At 44.8% G+C, this 22,081-nt stretch overlaps 1 protein-coding gene across 2 annotated transcripts in view; it reads right to left on the bottom strand.

Annotated features, from left to right (window-relative positions):
- TMCC3 (transmembrane and coiled-coil domain family 3) overlaps positions 1-21,380 on the bottom strand; it is a 269,438-nt gene extending 248,058 nt beyond the window's left edge. The window contains exon 1 of one of the 2 annotated variants that reach the window (XM_032646141.1): positions 21,265-21,380. In XM_032646141.1, coding sequence (XP_032502032.1) covers positions 21,265-21,273 — 9 coding nt within the window. In that variant the 5' untranslated portion in view covers positions 21,274-21,380. The remainder of the gene's footprint in view (positions 1-21,264) is intronic. The other variant, XM_032646142.1, reaches the window with a different exon arrangement.
- Between the last annotated feature and the right edge of the window lie 701 nt (positions 21,381-22,081).

Here is a 22,081-nt window from a genome sequence, read left to right as displayed (position 1 = left end):
AGTTTTTGTAGACACTTAAGAGTTAATCGGCTGTGTTGGTTAATTTCATGTCGTCAACTTGACTGGGCTAAGGGATGCCCACAGAGCTGGTAAAAATTTCTGGGTGTGTCTCTGACGGTGTTTCTGGAAGAGATTAGCGTTTGAATTGATGAACTGAGTAAAGCAGATGACCCTTCCCGGTGTGAATGGGCATCAACCAATCAGCTGAGGGCCTGAAAAGAACAAAAAAGGCAGAGAACGGCAACTTCCCTCTCTCTGCTTCAGCTGACACATCCATCTTCTCCTGCTCTTGGATATCACATCGGTGCTTCTGATTCTCTGGATTCCAGACTCAGATCAGGATTTACACCATCAGCCGATTCTAAGGCCTTGGGGATCGGACTGAATTATACCACTGGCTTTCTTGGTTCTCCAGCCTACAGATAGCAAATCATAGAACTTCTCAGCCTCTATAACCACATGAGCTAATTTTATAATAAATCTCGTATATATACATACTTATACATATCCTATGTAAAGGTCTGTTTCTCTGGAGAACCCTGACATACATCAGCTTCCACTGAATTTCAGAGCCAAGTAAACCTCAATGGCCTTGGATACGGAGCCAGAAAAACACTACAGCTCTATCAGATCCAAGCCCTGGCCTTCCTCTGCGCTCCCTGGTCCCCTTTCATACAGCACTCATCTTTCTCCGGTGGGCCAGGCACTGCTCGCTTGCCCCCGTAACTGCTCTCCCAGGACTTCAGATAGGAGGCAGCCTCATTAAGCACCACCCACCATGTGGACGCAACACTCCTGGCGCAGATACACCAGCCTCGGCTACTCAGACACCCAGACTCTGGTCTATGCCTGCTGGGCACTGTTGTTTCCAGCTAGCCCTGCAGCTAAAGCTAAACGATGCTCTGGATGGCAGAGCTTCCTGTAGTCCTTCCAGCATCATAAACAGAATGCATTTGAGAGCAGTCAGCACTGATAATAGTTTTAATAAATACAATCTGCTCTATTTTCAATTAAGATTTTAGCTTTCACCCAGCAGGGCTTTAATAGAAGTGCTAAAGCTGGGAGTAGGTCATTGATAATGTATAATACCTTTTTCTAAAACACTAAATTTATTTATTTATTTGTTTGTTTGTTTATTTATTTTTGGCTGTGTTGGGTCTTCGTTGCTGCGTGCAGGCTTTCTCTAGTTGCGGCGAGTGGGGGCTACTCTTCGTTGCAGTGCACGGGCTTCTCGTTGCGGTGGCTTCTCTTGTACAGCACAGGCTCTAGGCACGCGGGCTTCAGTAGTTGTGGCACGTGGGCTCAGCAGTTGTGGCTCGCGGGCTCTAGAGCGCAGGCTCAGTAGTTGTGGCACACAGGCTTAGCTGCTCCACGGCATGTGGGATCTTCCCGGACCAGGGATCGAACCCATGTCCCCTGCATTGGCAGGCAGATTCTTAACCGCTGTGCCACCAGGGAAGCCCCAATACCTTTTTTTAATGAGCCAAATAGCAGGACTTTTGCTGCCATCCTAGGTTTCTTCTTCTTTTTGTAAAAGTCTTCCCGCCTCGCATCATTCTGACGCACAGCTGAAGATAATTCTGCTCCCTCGCAACACCCAGGTACTGCCTCCCCTCCACTAACTGCTATGATACCTCAGGTTTTTGTTCCCTTGTAAAGCTTTTTAACAGAACTAGTAATATAAGAGAGAACCAAGTAATAGATGGATTTTTTTTGTTCCTTGTTAATAGGCTGTGGTCAAAAACATGCAAATTCTCACCAGGACACCAAGAAATGAGACTCTTATCCCAAGCAGATTCGACCCGGGGGAAGCCGATGTGGTCTCTCTCTGCTGATACTTCGTGCTTCTCTCAAAATGACCTCTTCAGGTTTTGGCAGCATCACGTCTCTATAAATCAGCTCAATCACGCAGATATGATTTAGTTATTTATTTCCCAGAACAACAGGAGGTTTGGCTGACGTCTGGAGATAAATGAGGAGGTCAGTCCTAGAAATGGCCTAGCTCCACGTTAGGGGACAAAACAACTATCCTGCCTACTACAGCAGGTGTTAGCTTCCTGGCTTGTAGTTGACATTTTTAAGGCGTCTTTCATTAAAGAGATGAGCTTGAGATGGCAGGGTTCAAACAGGCCCTCAGGGTCATGCCGTGGTAGAGGTTGAAGACGTCATAGGGGTTATCAGGAAAAGCCCTGAGTTAAATGGACACAGCAACAGAACAGTGAATAAAATAGGGCAGACACGTACATATAAATGCGTACGTCTATGACGTGCCACATGGTTAGTAGCCTTTTCTCAAATTTTTATTCATTCATCTATTCACTCATTCAATGAATAGTTACTGAGTACTTACTGGGTGCCGGGTATGAGTACTAGGAACCAGGGAGATGATGGTACACTAGATAACTCCTCATGTAGCTTACAGTCTAGGGTTTACAGCTTAGGTAATAAACAAAATTATAACTGCTGCCCATTAAAAAAACCCAAATACTTGGGGAAAGTTGATATCCTAGACAATTGAGAATTACCATATATACCATAAATGGATTCTCAATTTACAAATAAGTAGACTTACCTATAAGTAGTCTACTTATAAATGAGTAAACCTATTTAAAAATGAATAATAGTTCTGATCATTCAGAAAAAAAATGTTTATTGAGGACAAGCTATGTGCTAGTCACTGAATTAAAAGCTGGGTTACAAAAATGACTGATAAAATTGTTACCTTTAATGAGCTCACAATCTAAGTGAAAAGTTGAAAAAAAAATTAACAAAGAGCTTCAATATAGGTGACAAAGGCTTTAATGAAAGATGGAAAAAATCTTTTAGAATGGGAGTGGGGAAAGTAATAAGGGCTGGAAAGAGGGCAGCACTTAAGACTGAGCTGAGTCTTGAAGAATGATGAGTAAGGCGATGTCAGGCAGGCAAGGGGTCAGGGAGTTCACTTCAGATGGAGGGAACAGCACGTACATTCCCAACTGAAAACAGTGTCTTCAGGGTGAGCAGAGAGTGTATCTGGGCAGCAGCCAAAGATAAGCCTAGAAAGGGAAACAGAACCCAGGTCTTGACGGGCTCTGTAGGTCCTGACAACATAGCTGCACTTTATCTGGCAGGCGATGGAAAGTCCCTGCTGTGTTTTGAGCATGAATGGCCTACATGATTAGATTTGTCTGTTGAAACATTACTCAGGCTGAAGGAACATGCACTTCACACATTTCTGAAGGTGTGCCTGAAGGCATACAGACTGGAGGAAGGTAAGCAATGACAGTGCACTGGCAGGAGGATAGTAATCATCATTTGTTCTTCCTAGTCTGCTCCCAATCAAAGGGAGTGTAATTGAAAATTGAAGAAACACATCTCAAAAGAGGACATACATGACATCTCTGTCCAGACTCTTCATCAAAGCAAAACAAAACAAAACACAACCTAGCATCATATTACTAGATGAATAAAACTGCTAGTGCATTTCGACCTATTTATTGCATTAAGAGATGCCCAAGAAAACAATCTTGATAAGAGAAAAATAACTTCGTTCAAAGAAGTTTTTAACTCTACTACTCAAATAGCCAACAAATGAAAATAGTCCAAATGTCTAAAAATAAGGGACAGTTTAAGCCAAATATCATCTATCAACATGACTAAGTACTAGATAAATATTAAAACAACTATAGCCATAACTATCCCCATACACTATGGGCGGGGGGGCAAACTTCAGAACAATATACATACAATGACCACAACCATACGTGCCTACTATATGTTGGGCCCAGTGCTAGATTCTGAGAACACAGAAATAAGCCAGACATGGTCCCTGTCCTCCAAGATCTCACAGTCCACTGGGAAAGCCAGATTCACACAGTTGTAACAATGTGAGGAGTTCCAGACGAAGTTGGTCACCTCATGGTGCTGGAGAGAGGACTTGCCCAACTCAGAGCCAACACACAAACACAACACAAATGTAGACATTCGAATCAGTGGCAGAACTCAGCTACAAATCTGGAAGATCCCAAACCTGTACCTATTGATTTCATTAGATTATCCTGGACATGAAAATAGTAATTGGGAAACAGGATGAAGAACACTCAAATCCTCAAGACCCTGGTTTGCGAGACAAAGATCTAGAAGTAGGAGGATGGCAGTGGAAGGGAAAAGATGACAGAGATTCACCCAACAGAATTCAGCTCCTGATTAGGACTGAGAGCCAGAGATGATGTCAAGACTGAAGCCTTGGCATCTGGGAGAATGGTAATGGGGCTCCCTGAAACAAGAAACCCAAGAAGAAGATCAGGTTTGAGAGTAAGAAAATAAGCTCCATTTGTTGACACTGAGTTTGAGGAACACTTGGGAGAAGAAAGGTAGAAGTATGCAGGACTTTGCTGGATATTTATCTCTGGAGATTTGGAGCCACAGGGTAAAGACACAGTATCCAAGTCACCTTGTGGAGAGAGCTGAAGCTAGAAATGAATACTGAACAACAGGTAAGAACATATCTAACTAGAAGTACTAAATGTAGAAGATATACCCTTTTTAGTCCCTCATATATTTAAGCATCTACTTACTTTCAAACTAGTATCTCTATCAAATTAGTAAAATAATAAATGGAATAAATGATAATAATACATTACAATAAATTACGGAATGAAGGATCAGGCTACACACAGAGTAGATACATTGATCCCATATTTTTCCACGGCACAAATTCTCTACTTTTATAATGAATGTAATTTGGAAATATGATTTGATTTGTATAATTAACATGAAAGCTAACTTTTTCTGCAGCGACATAATCATGACCATCCTCCTACCAAGCCTGTGAACCTCTGAGATAAGGACTGTGGGTCTATGCTTACGGAAATTTCTAACAAGGTATCTGGAGAATAGCAAATACTTAATATTTGTGGAAGGAATTTTGCTGAGAGGGGAATACTTTGTATGGCTCTCAAACATGAGGAAGTTGCAAAGTACTATAAGAGAGCATTTATGTGTACGTACATACTACTGAGTTCTACTGTTGAAAACAATCTGGGCTGCCAATGTGGAGGTGGTGGATGATTTCACTCATTTGAAATCTACAATTACTCATATGTAAATTAGAGGCAAGGCAGCGAATGTGAGAAATTCAGACTCAATTTATCTTTTTAGTACTACTGAGATTCTTTTTGTGTTTGTGATCTGTATGTGCCAACACTACAATTGTGTTCGTTCCAGAAATAACTCGGAAAAACATTTTTAATGATGAACTTTGAGTGGCAAAACTGGAAAGGATATTGTCGATCTGTTGTACATTCATGGTGTGCTTAATCTCATGCTCTTTCTTTCACACACATGCTTCAGGGCACAGAAGAAAGTGAAAACAACACTGTAAATCTCATGGCTGCAGAGGGAGAGCTGAAGGAGGAGAAACACAATTTGGGTTCTTACACTGGGTTGGATATCAAATCTCCAGTTCTCCTTCTATTTCCACTTACTGAAACAGATATTCCCAGGAAGATAAACCGAAGAGAATTCTTGTTCTTCCTGATCCTCTGTCTTTTGATTCCCTTATTGTCTGTGAAGATAGATGGCATGAACTTTTCGGGGGGAAGTCCAAGCTAGGATTACAAGGGAAATTTAGGTTTTCTTAAACCCATCAACTGAGACATATGAACAAAACCAAGCTTCCCAAACACATCAGAATTACCTGTGGAACCTGTTAAAAATACAGACTTCTAGGCACTCTCAGAGAAATTCTGATTCAGTAAGTCTGGGGTGAGACTGGAAATCTGTATTTTCCCAATGCCCCTCCCCCTGCCACCCACTCCCACAAATGATTCTAATAACCAGCCAGGTTTGTGAGCCATGAACAAGAGACTGCACTCAAGACTTAGCAAATAACAGTAACAGCTTTCATTTGGACAGCATTTCACAAACTGCATTCACATAGACTATTTTATCCCCATTTCACAGATGAGGAAAATGAGGCTCAGAGTGGTCCAAGTTCCACAAGCCTGTATATGTCGCACCTCAGTTCAGATGCCACAGTATAATGCTATATCTCCACTGCACCATTATTCAAGCACCAAATTTCTGAGCACTGGTGAACTCTAACCTGATCTTGGGTCTCATTGCACAGAACACCCATGCACCAACCAGCAAATTGCTGTGGTGCTCCTGGACAATTCTTGCACCTGCCCATAGTTCAGGAAGACTACCTGCATCCCAAATAACCACTTCTTACTATATAAGCACTAAAAAATATCTATTAAATGCAAAAAAAAAAAAAATCTATTAAATGGAATTTTAATAAATCTGTAGAATGCACAGCTTGTAACATTCTAATTTCATTTTATAACTTGTAACGATAAATTATCTGAAGATAAAGAAAACAAAGGTATCCACTTCTGCAAAGAAAGCAATGTCCATAGCCTCACTACTAATTTCCATAATAAATTTCCATAATTCTAGTTAATAAAGCTCATTAGGATCCCGGAGCATGGAAACGAGATCCCTTGTAATTAGGAAAGGGTGCCACGAACAGCAGGTAAAGGCAGGTGGGTGGATGTGTGTATATGTGCATGAGGAGGCGGCAAGTGAGGCAAGCAGGGAAATGAAATATGAAATATCTTGGTTTGGAATGGGTTTCTGGTTTTCTGTCCATGTAGCTCTGCATAACTTCTGAGTATGAGGATGGGCCATGGCGGGAAATGCTGCTTCACATACTGGAAAACAAACTGCAGACATACCTGGGACACAGGGAAAACTCTAACGCTACAGGGAAATTACGGCCAAATCCAGCCACCTGGTGTGTGTGTGTGTGTGTGTGTGTGTGTGTGTGTGTGTGTGTGAGATCTATAAGAATGGTTTTAACATGTTTAAATGATTGGAAAAATCAGAAGAATTATATTTTGTGACCTGTGAAAATTATCTGAAATTTCGATTTCAGTGTCCATAAATAAAGTTTTATTGGGACACAGCCACACATTCATTTTATGTCATTTTATGTATTACCTATGGCTGTTTTCACATTACAATGGCAGAGTTAAGTAACTGTGACAAGAATCCATATGACCCACGAAGCCTAAAACATTTACTATCTGGCCCCTCAAAGAAAAAGTCTGTCAATCCCTGCTTTAGGGGAGGTATTAGATTACTTCCTGAAAAATGACTCTGATCATTTGTCAAATATGAAATAAAATACTGAACTTAGAACCATCTCAGATATATTTTCCTTGATATTAACCTAAAAAGCATACCACAGTCTAGTTACCTCTACCCGAGTGTCCCAATATTGAATTGAGACTATTTCTGCGGCTTCCTAATCCAGAAGTAGGGGCAGGGAAGGGTTTCTGCACACTCAATTCCATTATTAGAATGACGGACACATGAAGAGGCAGCCGAGCATACTAATCCAGCAGGGCCCGCTGCATGGGCTGTGTTTGAGACTTCCTTTTATTGAGGGATGGAGACCTTTACCCTGTCAACAAATATCTCAAGCACTGTTGCCATTTTCCCAGCATTAATATTCACGAATCAGAAGTGCAGTGTACAAAGCATAATTCAAAGTAGAATGGAAGAAGCTGCTGTCTTCCCTTCCACTGAGGCAGGAGGGTGGCCTGTCACGGTCCAGACAATTCTGGTCTATTATCAGCAGCCTAGTTTCTGCCATCTCTGAAGGCAACACAAATTATGTATAAAGTGTTTGTTATTGTTGCACCAATCAGCTAATTCAATTGTCAGAACATTTCAAACCCCGTAATTTACACTAGAAAAAGTGGGAAGCCTTGCTCCTTTGAACTGCCTGCTTGACTATACCAGGTCACAGCTTGCTTGGGGGTAGAAATAAAATATTCTCCATTAGAAAATTAATGTAAATACCCTGGAAAGCCAAATAATAAGCATAAGGGTTTAGGAGGAAAGTAACCAGAGTGGTTTATTATTCACTTCACAAGTACACATTTTAATCTGTGGCTTTATCACACGCATTGATTGCTGGTACAACTCTTTTTTTTTTTAAGTGTTTGACTTTGGGTTTTTGTTTGGCTGGTTGTGTGTATTGGTTCAATTCTTAAAGTATTTTACTCACATTTCAAACAACACCTAATCTAGCCCTCTTTCCCAGTGTTTTTACCTAAACCCTCTGTGAACAACAGTTCCCAGTTTCATAACATACCCAGTCCTTAGATGCCAAGGTAACAAAGAAGGTGCTCTTATACTGAACAACTCCGTGGGCTGATTTCCCTGTTGAAAACCTCAATATGCTTTCACGAGCCATTACACTAGTGTGAATCCCGGCTCTGCCAGGTACTAGCTGCACGTACACAGAGACCACACTTCATTACCCTGAGCCGCAGTCTGCACGAATCAGTTGGGGGTTAATCATTTTTTTTTTTTTTTTTGCGGTACGCGGGCCTCTCACTGTTGTGGCCTCTCCCGTTGCGGAGCACAGGCTCCGGACGCACAGGCTCAGAGTCCATGGCTCACGGGCCCAGCCGCTCCGCGGCATGTGGGATCTTCTGGACCGGGGCACGAACCTGTGTCCCCTGCATCGGCAGGCGGACTCTCAACCACTGTGCCACCAGGAAGCCCTACTTTTTTTTAAAAATTAATTTATTTTATTTTACTTATTTTTGGCTGTGTTGGGTCTTTGTTGCTGTGTGCGAACTTTCTCTAGTTGCGGCAAGCGAGGGCTACTCTTTGTTGTGGTGCGCGGGCTTCTCATTGCGGTGGCTTCTTTTGTTGAAGAGCACAGGCTCTAGGCACACGGGCTACAGCAGTTGTGGCTTGTGGGCTCTAGAATGCAGGCTCAGTAGTTGTGTCACATGGGCTCAGTAGTTGTGGCCTGTGGGGTCTAGAGCGCAGGCTCAGTAGTTGTGGCGCACGGGCTTAGTTACTCTGCGGCATGTGGGATCCTCCCGGACCAGGGCTTGAACCCACATCCCTTGCACCGGCAGGCGGATTCTTAACCACTGTGCCACCAGAGAAGCCCGTTACTACTACTTTTAGTGATGATTTTGACTCAGGAAATTTACTAAAAAATCAGTGAATTATACGCTCAACATTGAGCAATTTCAAAGTATGTAAATCATTCCTCAATAAAGTTGCTAAAAAGTTAATTTTTTTTTTTTTTTTTTAAAGTTAATTTTTAAAAATTGTGGTTAAAGGAGGAAGCCACCGGTGAATAAGAAAGTGGGGAGACATGCTCGTTGAGAAGGAGAGGGCAGCTGAAGATCGGAGTAAACTGATCAAGCTAGAGGCCCAGAGAGAGGCCTTCAAGAGTGTTCCCAGTGGTCATGTCCTATTTAAAACCCTCTTCCTAGACTCCCCTGACACCGCAACTCCTCTCTTCTGCCCCTCAGAGTTAATCACGCTCTTTTCTAGACTGTATTTTGGATATGCTTTTGTAAATGCAATCATCACACTGAACAGCAACTATTTCTTTAAATGTCTGCCCTTCACTAAACTGTGAGTTCCTGGAGTTGGCAGCCCTGTTCTCTAATTCAGTCCAATAAGGCTCAAGAAGATTAGATGAATGAAAAAATGAATAACTACTGCTTACTGCAAAAAGTTTTTTTTTAAAAAAAGATGGTTTTGAAGAGTCAATGAATACATGTATATGCAGAGCACTTAGCACAATGCTTTGCATGTAGCAAGCATTAAGTAAATAGTGGTTCTTTTTATTAACAAAACACGGCAAGAACTACATTACAGCAAGAAGTGTATTTCGAAGTTACACTAGCCTGCAAAATAAAGACGTGCAAATGCACAGAAGACCTAGTTTTAGAGGACCCTCTCTCCTATTTCCAAGGGTTAAGGGCCCAGTTATCAGCCGAACTCCAAAAGGCCTCACAGAGCCATCTACAATTTGTGGTCAGAATCCTCCAAGGTCACAATTAGCAGCAATCCCACTCTCACTAAACCTTGTACTCGCAGGTTGTAGCGATACTGAGTAGTAGTTGTTGGGCTGGGTGAGGATTCATTCTTTTAGATTTTGGTCTGAATGAGAAGATACAAAAAGCGACAGAGAGCAAGGGAGGGCAGAAGCAAGAGACAGTGTTTCCGACTGCCTTCTCTCCTCTCCCCACAGGTAAACCACCGTCCAGCATGTCAGGAACTGCTGGACTACCGACTTAGCAGGTACCCGATGAGATTCCTTCAGCCATTCAATAGATATTTATTGATCCCCTACTATGGGTCTGCCATTGTTCTAGGCACTAGATACATCAAAACATTTAAACATACTCAAGAACAATGAGGTAAGGTGACTCTACTGCCTGATATCAGGAGTTAGTATAAATAAGTAGTAACTGAGATCTGAATAAAGAGCCCACAGACTCATCCATATATGGAAACTTGATAAATGCCAAAAGGTGGCACTGCACATTGGTGAGGAAAGGATGGGTATTCAGTAAGTGTTGCTGGAACAACTGGTTGTCAATATGGGGGAAAAACTGAATTACTACCTCACTTAAAATATTGAATTTAATATCAAGTGGGTTAATGGTCTAAATATTAAAGGCAAAAACTCTTTTTAGGAAACATAGGTAAATATCTTTAGTTTGCAGACATGGAAGGATCCCTTATGAAGCAAAAAGCACAAAACTCAAATATTATACCTTAAAATTCATCAAAATATTCCATTAAAAAAAAGACAAACGGGGGGCTTTCCTGGTGGTCCAGTGGTTAAGACTCCACTTCCACCGCAGGGAGCATGGGTTTGATCCCTGGTTGCGGAACTAAGATCCCACATGCCGCCGGAAGAGGCCAAAAAATTAAAAAATTAAAAAAACTTTTAAAATAAATTAATTAAAAAGAAAGACAAACTGGAAAAATGTATTTGCAACTCAGAAAAAGACAATATAAAAAAGAAATGAGCAAAAGATATGAACTGATATTTCACAGAAGAGGAAACTTGAATGGCCAAAGAATACATAAAAATATGTTCAACCACACTTGAAATCAGGGAACCACAAATTAAAACCACAGTGAGATAATATTTCGCCCCTGCCTAATTTGCAACAAAATTTAAAGTCTGACAGTACCAAGTGTTTGGTAAAAATACAAACCATTCACAAACTGCTGATAAATCTCTTTGGAGAAGAGTATGGCAACATCAGAACTGACAGTACGCTTATCCCGCAGCCCCACTATCCCACCCCTAAATGCCCTGGCACTCACAAACAAGTAGATACACAACATGATAGCAGCAATGCTTTGAAACAACCTAAACACATGGCAGAAGGAGAAAGGATAACTCAATTATGTAGTATTTCATTTCATGATATACTTAGGCCTAAAAATGCATGATCAGCTACTGGTATCAAATAGATAAATCTCACATACATAATGCAAAAAAGCAAGTTACAAGAATACATAATTCGTTCATACACACATATATGTGTATATATGTTGTGATATATACAAAGTTCAAAGACAGGCAAAATAACAGTATATCTTGCTTAAGGACATATGCACATGTAATAAAAATATTAAAGGGCATAGACATGTTATATTCAGGACAGAAGTTACCTTTGGTTGGAAGGAAAGTACTGGGAGAGCTCCATCTCTGTTGTTGTTGGGTGTTTTTGTTTTTGTTTTTTTTTTGGGTTACAGTCTTTTATCAAGGTATAATTTACATATAATGATATGGATCTTAAGCGTGCAGTGAGTCTGACTGATATATACACCCATGTAAACTGCACCCCTATCAAGAAGTAGACCATTTTCATCACCTCAGAAAATTCCTCATGCCTCTTCCTAGTCAATCCCCACCAGCAACCACTGTTTTGATTCCTATCACCATAATTTAGTTTTTCCTGTTCTAGAACTTCATATAACCAAAATCATACAGTATGTACTTCTGTGTCTAGCTTGTGATTCATCCATGTTCATGCATATAAAGTAGACTGTCCCTTTTTATGGTTGAGCTGTATTCCATGTTATAAATATACCACAGTGTACCTTAGTAACAAAAATTTTTTTTAAGCTGTGGTGGATACACAGATGTCAATGTATTAATCTTTATACCTTTTTACATATTAGACATTTCCTTTTTTTTAAAGTGTAGGTCAGAGGGTGGTAGAGATCCTCCAGGGCATATACCTAAGAGTGAGGTAGCTGGCTTGTAGATTACGCATTATCGCCAACTCTACTAGACATTGCAGATTCCAGTTGCTGACCACAGACCTACTGAATCAGCAGCTTAGGAGGTTGCCCAGGAATCTGCATTTTTAATAAACCCCCCAAGTGACTCTTATTTTTCTTTAAAACCTGATGGGTTCTTTTTAAAAATATTTATTTATTCACTTATTTATTTATGGCTGCATCGGGTCTTAGTTGCGGCATGCAGGCTCTTCGTTGTGGCACAGGCTTCTCTCTAGTTGTGGCGCGTGGGCTCCAGAGTGCACGGGCTCAGTAGTTGCGGCGCGTGGGCTCCGTAGTTGTGGCGTGCAGGCTCCAGAGCGTGTGGGCTCTTTAGCTGTGGCGCACGGGCTTAGTTGCCCTGCGGCATGTGGGATCTTAGCTCCCCAACCAGGGATCAAACCCACATCCCGTGCATTGGAAGCCAGGTTCTCAACCACTGGACCACCAGGGAAGTCCCCAGGTGATTCTTATGTACACAGATTTTGTGAAACACTGTTTGTAAATACATTGTCTGTTGTGTAATTCCAATGGCTTCCATTACTATCACCTATATGCCTCAAACTCAAAGTGTACAAAACAGAAGCAATCTTCCCAAGTCCCACCCCTTGGTTTTTCCACCAGAGTTTTATGTCTCAGTTCATGGCACCACCATACACCCAGTTTCCAAGCCAGAAAGCTGGGAGTCTGTCATCCTTAACCTCTGTCCTCCCTGATCCTCTGCATCCTATCAGTCACAAAGTCCTACTGATTCTACTGCTAAAACACCTCTTGAATAGAACAGGTCTCTCCTTTCCCTTTACTATCTCCCTGGTCCAGGTCATCTGGATCAATGACTGTAACAGACTCCTAACCAGGCTTCCTATCCTAGTCTTGCCTCTCCAGTCCATTCTCCACCTTGTGGCCAAAGGAACCTGCTGAGGCAAGTATCTGATTTTCAAAAATCTGCCTAGAACCTCTCAGTGGCTTTCCGTTGCCCTTCAAACCCTTCTCAACATGACCTACACGGCCCTTTATGACCTGGCCTTTCCCTATCCTTCCCTCCTCAACTCTTGCCGTTTACTCTTTTGTGTTCTATGCATTTAGCTACTCCAGACGCCTCTTGCTTCTTTCCATGCGCTCCTCCTCTCCCCCTTTTGCACAGGCTGTTCATGCCACCTGGAACTCAATCCTCCTCCTCTTCCCTGGCTGCCCTGCTCACCATTCAAGTCTCAGCTAATAGTCACTTTGTCTGGAAGGCTTTTATGAACCTTCCCTCTGCTCCCAACCCGACTAGATAAGGAGCTCCCACTACGACCCCTACCACCTTCTTCTTCCTTTGCGACAGCATACCACCATTCACAGAACTGCTTCACTACCTCCTTAGACAGACCCCAACCCTCTGAGGAGATCGGGGCCATGCAGAGCTCGCTCACTCACAATGGGTGTGTAGCACACAATGAGGTTCATTTGAAATATCTGTTCCATGAGAGTTACCACATTACATTTAGTCCATGTACAAACAAAGCTTACGAAACTGCCTCAGTTGTTTCCTTCAACTTGAAGAGACACACGGTTCTAAATTCAAAAAGCTATGTATTATCTGTAGTGTTTATATTTTATTCTCTCTGCCGCTTTTGCAAGCGTTGTCTGCCACCGGAGAAGCAATCCATCAAAAGGAGCAGGAGGTGGCAAGACTCAGAACTAGACAGCTTGACTGTCAAACCTTAAAAAAAAGCCCCACGGGACTTCCCTGGTGGCACAGTGGTTGGGAGTCCGCCTGCCGATGCAGGGGACACGGGTTCGAGCCCTGGTCCGGGAAGATCCCACATGCCGCAGAGCGACTGGGCCCGTGCGCCACAACTACTGAGCCCTCATGCCACAAATACTGGAGCCCGTGCGCCTGGAGCCCATGCTCCACAACGGGAGAGGCCGCCGCGGTGAGAGGCCTGCGCACCGAGGCGAGGAGCAGCCCCCGCTCACCGCAACTAGAGAAAAGCCTGCGCAGAAACAGAGACCCAATGCAGCCAAAAATAAATAAATTAATTAATTAATACATTAAAAGAAAAAAAGCCCCATATATTTTCAAAGGTCACACCTCAGTTACAAGAGAGGCACAAGGCCTGAAATCTTGCTAGGATTTTACCATAACTGAAGTGGAAAGGCTTTTGGCAGAAGGATTGAAAGTTTATATTTTTGTGTGTGCTAGGATTTTCGGTCTAGGGCTCAGGTGGCTACACTCAGCGGCTGCTGAGGATGGAGGCTGCATGTGAGTTTACCAGCAGTTTACCTAGAGCAGAAGCTCTCAATTTTAAATCCCCAACCTTCCACCCCATTTTTTTCTCTTTTTTTTAGCATAAACACTAAGAACCCAGACTCTGGTGCCAGAATGCCTGGTTTAAAATCCCTGCTACGTCATTTATTGGCTGTGGATGCCTGGCAAATTACTTAGCTATTCAGTGACTAGCTTCCTCACTTGAACACGGGAACAAAATGGCACTTATTTCAGAGGTTTGTGGAGGATTAAATGAGCTAATTACACATAAGGCACTTAGAGTAAGGGCTCAGTAAATGTCAGACATATCTCGGGGCGTAGGAATAGGTTTGGAGGAGCAAGGATGTAAAACAGAACGGAGAAGACAGAAGCAGAAGTAATCTGCTACGTAATAATAATAGAGCACTTTGAACAGATTATTATCCAGCCCTCAGAAAAACAGGTTAATGCAGGTTAGCCAATCCGAGTCACACAGCTAATAAATAGCTGAGCTGGATTTGAATCCAGGCAGTCTGTCTCCAGAGAGCAAGTCTTGAGCCACAATGAAATAATGTCTCCCACCTTCACATCTGTCCCTTGGGGAATGGAATTTCTGCTTTGTAAGGGAGAAAGTGAAGCAAAAAGATGTTAAGGAATGAAAAGAAGAAAGAATAAAAAAAAATAAGGCCAGACAACTATTTTCTGAATTTAAAAGTGACAAGTTTCCCTTTATCATCCCTTTGCAAACATAACAGAGCCCACTGTCTCTGTGGACACTTTACTTTGAATCCAGTAGGCCAGGATGAAATCAAAGTCACTTTGAAAGACTACAGCAGATTGACAGATCCCTCTCAACCTAGTAAGACCCAAATGTGAAGTGGAAATGAGAGGCATGAAATGAGAGGGTGGGCGGGAGAGCAGCAGCTGAAACATCAGGGACACAGAAATCATACCTCTGTCTAGAGCAGCAAGATAAGCTGAGGTGCTCTAGAGTCAGATGCACAAATGATTCACACTGTTGTTTGGTCTGTAGCATCAATAAAAAGGACTTGACATGTCTGAGATCACTTCTTCCATCTTTAAAATGGGAACAAGAACACCCGCCTCTCCACGGATAAATCACTTTGCTACAATGTTAGGAAGAAACAGGAAGACAGCACTCTCACACGTTGCTGTGGAGGTGAAAAGTGAGGGCAACTTGGTCATACCTCTCTTTTTTTTTTTTCAGTTTAACAAACGTACAATGTGCCAGGTACTGTACTAGTCACTTTACAATTATTAACTCATTCCATTTTTGTAACTTTACAATTATTAACTTATTCATTTATTGACTTATGCCATTAACTTATTCAAGATTGTTTGCAAAAATGGCAGCAATGATTCCCCTCACAGTATCCTTGGCCTTGGAGAGTCCCCTCCCACATGGACTCTGAGCTTGGCGGGATACCTGCTTTGGTCAGTGGGGCAACAGCAAATGTGACACAAGCAGAGATTTGAAAAATGCTTGTGCTTTGGGGTTTGCCATCTCTTGTTGGTTTTTTTGCACCCAGAGACCCCCATGTGAGGAAACCTGCTGTCCCAAACGAGGTCCCCACAGCCCAGCTCACTTGTCCACTGTCAGATATATGAATGAGGCCATCCTAGATCCTCCAGCTACCAGCTGACCCACCAGGACCACAGAAGCATGAGAGAACTTAGCAGAGCTCAGTTGGGTTGGCCGGCCAAGAAAAGCCAACCTACCGACTCAAAAGCCGAGTACAATTTGTCTTAAGCCACTAAGTTTTGGGGTGATTAACAAATCAACACAGACTAACTGATAGAATCTTCATAACAATCCTATTAGGTAGGCACTATTCTTATTCTTATTTTACAAGTCAGGCCACGGAGTTAAAGAGAGGTTAAGTGGGCTTCCCTGGTGGCGCAGCGGTTGGGAGTCCGCCCGCCGATGCGGGGGGCGCGGGTTCGTGCCCCGGTCTGGGAGGATCTCACGTGCTGCGGAGCGGCTGGGCCTGTGGGCCATGGCCGCCGGGCCTGCGTGTCCGGAGCCTGTGCTCCGCAACGGGAGAGGCCACAGCAGTGAGAGGCCCTCGTACAGCAAAAAAAAAAAAAAAAAAAAAAAAGAGAGGTTAAGTGATTTACACAGCGTATGAATGGCAGAGTCAAGATTCAACCACCAGGAAGTCCGGCTCCCAAGTCTGTGCTATATTTGCTATACTTATGTGTCTATATATTTCTATAAATATGTCCCCAATACTATGCTGCTTCACCTAACAAAAGTAAAGACGTTCGTATCAGTTGACCCAGAAATTTATCACACAGGTATACTCACATACATATAAAATCATGTATGTATAAGATTATTCAGCACAGCACTGCTGACAGTAGCAAAAGACTAGAAACACCACTTCTAGTAGATCCGTATAAAGGTATCCTATATGCAGCCATAAAAAGAACTGGTAGATCTACAAACACTGATCTTGTGTACAGGGAAAAAAGCAAGGTACACTCATATGGTACCACTTACATTTACATTTTTGTGTAAAAAAAAGGGGGGGGGTGGGGGAGTGTGAATATATACCTGCTATGTATCTGCATAGATTACTCCTGGAAGTACACAAGAAATGGGTTTAACATCAATTATTTCTAGGGCAAGGGAAGCAGCTAGCTGGGAAACAGGGTAGGAGGAGTAATGTTCACTGTAAACTTCTCCATATCTTTTAAATGTATATTGTGTAAATGTATCACTTGTTAATTGTAACTTAAAAGGTTGTTATGAACATGAAGGGAGATAATAGATGCCTGGCACAAAGAAAGCGCTCAATAAATAGTAGCTACCACTGTAATTATTTTTTCACAGCTGATTTCTAACTCTAATACAAATAATTTTTTAAAGTAACCAATCCTCTGAAACCCTTGGCTCTGCATAGGAAAGAGCTCATTTTGGATGCAAAAATAGATAACAAAACATTAGCTAGCTATGTGAAGAAGTGAAAGAAGAATCCAGCCCATGGCTTCTCTGGTGGTCACATGAGGTTCAAAGCACCGGGCAGAGTGGTAATGCACCAGGTCAGCCTCTCCTCGGAGAAACCCAGTTATTGGGCATCTTCCGTGCTCCCATTTTGAACATTCCCTATGCACCCTTTCATTCAGGAACACCAATGAAAATAGTCATTACTTTCCATTCTAGTAGAATGTCTTCCCTTCCTCTGCATTTACTGATCTACAACAGCTAAAAGGTTGCCACGTGCACCTTCTGAACAGCTAAATTATCTCTTCGGAAACAGAAAAGGTCTGAGGCAGGAGCAGGCAGTCTGTAGGCAGCAGAACATAGTGGCAAGAGCCAGGGCTTTGGGGTAGGCAAACCCAGGTACAATTCCAGGTCCAACACTCAGCTGAGTGGCCTATAGCAACATACTCAACCTTTCTGAGCTTGTTATTACCACATCTGTAGAATGGTGACAATAGTTGCTATTTCACAAGACTCTTGCTTAATACATGTACCACAGAAAATGTTCACTGACTGTTAGCTATTTTCATTACCATTGGGGCATTCCAACCAAGGCCCAACCACCTTCTTTTCTCCACTTCTCTTTTTCTCTCTCTTGCGCGCACGCACTCTCACATACTCACACGCAATTAGCAACCTTAATTGTACATGAGAGGATTCCTACCCCTTCCTTCCTCCCACATCAGCAAGTTCAGTTGACTCTACCTCCGAAATACCTCCCCCTCTCTCCATCACTACTGCACTCAAAGGTGATCTCCCTTTACCACTACCATCCCCATTCCATAATCCATTCTATGCACAATAGCCAAACTGATCTTCAAACAAGTAAACCAGACCACATCATTCTACTCTTCTCCTTAAAATTCTCTAAATAGCATCCCTCTGCATTTAGGCTTAAATCTAAATTTCTTACCATGGCCAAGAAGGTCCTATAGAACTTGGTCCCTTCATTCCACTTTCCCCACCCCTTATGCACCCCACTCTGCTTCAACTCTGATATCTTCTCTCTGTTTCTCACACAGGCCAAGCCTGTTCCTGCCTCAGGGCCTTCGCATTTGATGTTCCTCAGCCTGCAGCACTTTCCCTGAAATTTTGCATAACTGGCTTCTTTTCATCGTGTAATTCACAGTTCAAATGTCAACTCGTTTAGAAGCGTCTTCCTTGCCCACACACACAAAAATGGCTTCACTGCCTGATTCACTCCCCTTCCTGTAACAGAGAAGAACAAACCTCACTCCATACTGACCTATTCCTTTAGCTCTAAACTTTGTGCTCTGTTGCCTGTGCTTAAGTCATGCTGGCTCTGATCCTTTTGTAACAGAATGTTGCCTATAGCCTGAAATATACAGGATAGCCCATTCCCAAGGCTCTGACCTTTAAAGGTATAACACTTTCCCACTCATATAGAGATAAAAAGTTGCAGAACAGAAAAAAAACATTTGTCTTGTTGAAGGTTTATAGGAACATTGTGACCAGACCTACAAGGACAGCTGCAAGAACAAGGTATTCCGGCACCAAGAAGTTAGCAACAACCAGCCACACTTCCTCTCCTTTTAGTATAAAAGCAGCCTGAATTCTAACTCAGGTTAAGATGGTTCTTTGGGACACCAGTCCACCATCTTCTCAGTCTGCCGGCTTTCTGAATAAAGTTGCTGTTCCTTGTCCCAACACCTCGTCTCTCAGTTTACTGGCCTGTCTTGCGGCCAGCAGTACAAGCTTGGACTCAGTAACTATTCCATTATCCTGCTTTATTTTCTTCACAGCACTCGTCACTCTGTAAAATTATTTGAATATTTGTTTACTTCTGTACCGTCAAATTTCTCACCCAGAATGCAGTCTCCAGGAGAACAAGGCTCTTCGCTGTCATCTGCCCTCTGTACTCCTAGGGCTCAGCACAGTGCCTACACATAGTAGGTGCTTAATACGTATGCCTTAAGGTGGTGGTGTGTGCTCAAAGTGTCATTGCTGAGCTCCAGTCCTAGAGGCTCTGATATAATAGGACTGAGGTAGAGCCCAGAAATCTGCATTTCTAGTGAGCATTCGTGGCTTCCATCCTAAAGCAGGTGATATGCAAATCTCATTTTAAAATACTCTGGTCAATGCCCTCCATCTCCAAATCTAGATTCTCCACCTAACACATCTTACTTAGGCCTACAGATCCCATCCCAGCTGCCTTCCTTAAGAACCCCAGTGGCACTCAAAGTAAAAGGAGGTTGCTGACCCTTAAATTTGGAGTTCAAACAACTAGCCCCTCCAATTTCCATTTCTGCTGCTCCACCAATGCCAGGCATGACAACTAGCTGGCCAGTCTGGCTGCAATCCTATTCTCCCCAAAAACACCTGAGCAGGTTTGGACTCACTCCAAAGGTAAGCCAGGTAAATTTCCATGTCAGCTCACTAACGGGCTTTCCAGAGGCAGCTGGGGCCAATTCACACTTGCTCTACATATATTCACACCAAACACCACCCACCCCCACCAAACAGAACACCTAATAACCTGGCATCATCTGCAAAACAATAGGCCAGAGTTCCCTTTGAAGCAACCCAGCCCCTGAGAGGAAGAAATCTTTGGAAGGGCCACTCAGGTGACCAAATTAATGGGCACATATATACCTTAGTAGCAAGGCAACCCCAAACTCCAAGCCAGAGACATTCACAGGCTCTGGTGAGAGTCTTAATCTGTTTTTCCCATTTCCTCTCTCAGCCTCGGCTCTTCAGAAAACACCCAACACCCTTTCTTTGGCACATAAACTGTCATAAGGGTTGGCCTTAGGAGGTCTGGGAAAATGTCATGGATATCTACCTGGATCTCCTTGAGTTTCCTCCACCCCTTCTTCTCCCTTTAAGTGCCGAGATCCCGCGTTTGATCAAAGCAGCCCCTGTCCCCAAGATTAAAATCCAACCGCATAGTGGTACTGGTAACTCATGAAACCACCAACACGTTCGTGTCAGCCAGCTCCCTCAGACAGGCAAGATCAAGCTGTGCAGGACCTGTGCGCGCGTGCTCTCCGGGGCGGACAACAAGCATCACCAACCTCAGGCTGTCCCTTGAGGTGGAATAAACCCTGCAGTTCAGCCTCTGGATTGGAGTTTTTCCACCAAGGGCTCTGGCTGCAGGGGAAAGGGTGTGCGCAGGGACCTCACACCTGCCGTTTGGGAAGGAGCCGCAGCCGAGGGCGCCCCCAGCCCACGCGCAGGGCTGGGGAGCCGGCCTCCGGGACTCGGCGCGGGTTCCGGTCGGCGAGCAGCGAGCGCCTGCCTCCCTCGCGCCGAAGGAGTGACTCGAGTTCACACTGCCTTGCGCCTAACAAACGCCGGAAGCGAACGCGTGTCTAGAGGCGAGGGGTGACGACCACCTCCCCGAAACTCACACCCACGTCACTGGACTCTCACCCGCCCGACTCTGGGGCCCACCCCTCCCTGGAGTGTGCGCCGCGGGAGCCCGACCCGCGCCCGCCCGCAAAGTTTACGAGGCTCCCGAGGGAGAAGCGAGGCGCCGAGCTCAGAACGCAGCGGCGAGCCGAGCCGGCTTGGGGGGCGCGGGGGAAGGGGCTCCCCCCAAAACAGAGGCGCGGGGTGCGGGGGGAACAGCCCACCGCGGCCCCGGGGAGGCGCGGGCAGAGAGCCCCGACGTGTTCGCGCCGCCGCAGGTGCCAGATGAGTCCGGTGCCCTCGGGAGAGAAGAGACGCCAGGGCCCCCTGTAGCCCGCCGACGCTGTCCTTAGGGTGCCTCCCCCTACGCCCAGGCCACGGCCGCGGCCCAGCGAGACCGGCCTCCCAGCCCTCAGCCCTTCCTGCCCGGTTCCCCCGCGAGGCTCTCCCATCGCTCCCGGCGGTCCTGAGCCGGGCTGGAGGGGAGCGCTCTCACGCTCGCCGGCCCCCTCCCGCCTTCGAGGCGGGGCGCACTCACCCTCCGCATGGTGCCGGGACGGCCCGGGTCGGGTTCGGCGGCGCGGGCTCGAGGCGGTGGGTCGGGCGCGGCGCACGGCCGGCCAGGGAGTGTCGCGCTGCCCCGTCCTGCATACGCGTGCGCCGCGGCCGGCGAGCAGGCGGCGGCCTCCGCGGGGGCGGGGCGGGGGCGAGCCGACCGCAGGGTCCCCGGGTCCGCCCCGCCGCGGGCCGAGCTCAGGTACCTTCCTCCCCCGTCGCGGCGTCCCCACCTTCCCGGGCCGCTTCGCCCCTCTCCTCACCCGGAGAGGAGCCGATCCCCACGGCCACCCCAGCGCTGGGAGACGGTTGGAGTTGAACGTCCCCCCTGCGGGGGACCCAGTTTGAGGAGCAAGAGGGGATTGTGGAGAACGGAGGAGGGAGTTCTCACCACTTTGAGAGGATTGATGCTTCTGTTCTCCCAGATGGATGGGAGGATGCCTGCTAGTGTCCCATCCTACTTTATAGATTCAGCGACTGTCTTTTGGAAGTCCTGAGCATCCATAAACCTTTTGGGGGGAGGGTTGGGGTGAGAGTTAAGAGTGGGAGACAGCAGATCAACCCGCGGCAGGAGGAAAGACAGCCTCTCGAAACAAAAATGGTCTAGTTTTGTCCAGATGAACGAGCTCAGTGGGGGAAGGGGTCTGCATCCTCATTACGGAAGAACCCACAGGTCTTCCTGGCAAACCCCTGCCTGCAAAGCTTCCTCTTCACAGACAGCCTCCCCATGCCCACTCCAACTTCTCCAAACAACAGGGAAAGCCCATCCCTAAATGCTAATGCTGCTGGGAGAAGGATGA

The sequence above is a fragment of the Phocoena sinus genome, chromosome 10, assembly GCF_008692025.1.
Source record: "Phocoena sinus isolate mPhoSin1 chromosome 10, mPhoSin1.pri, whole genome shotgun sequence".
In the NCBI taxonomy this organism is placed as follows: domain Eukaryota; kingdom Metazoa; phylum Chordata; class Mammalia; order Artiodactyla; family Phocoenidae; genus Phocoena; species Phocoena sinus.
This window is presented reverse-complemented; position numbering and strand designations above follow the sequence as displayed.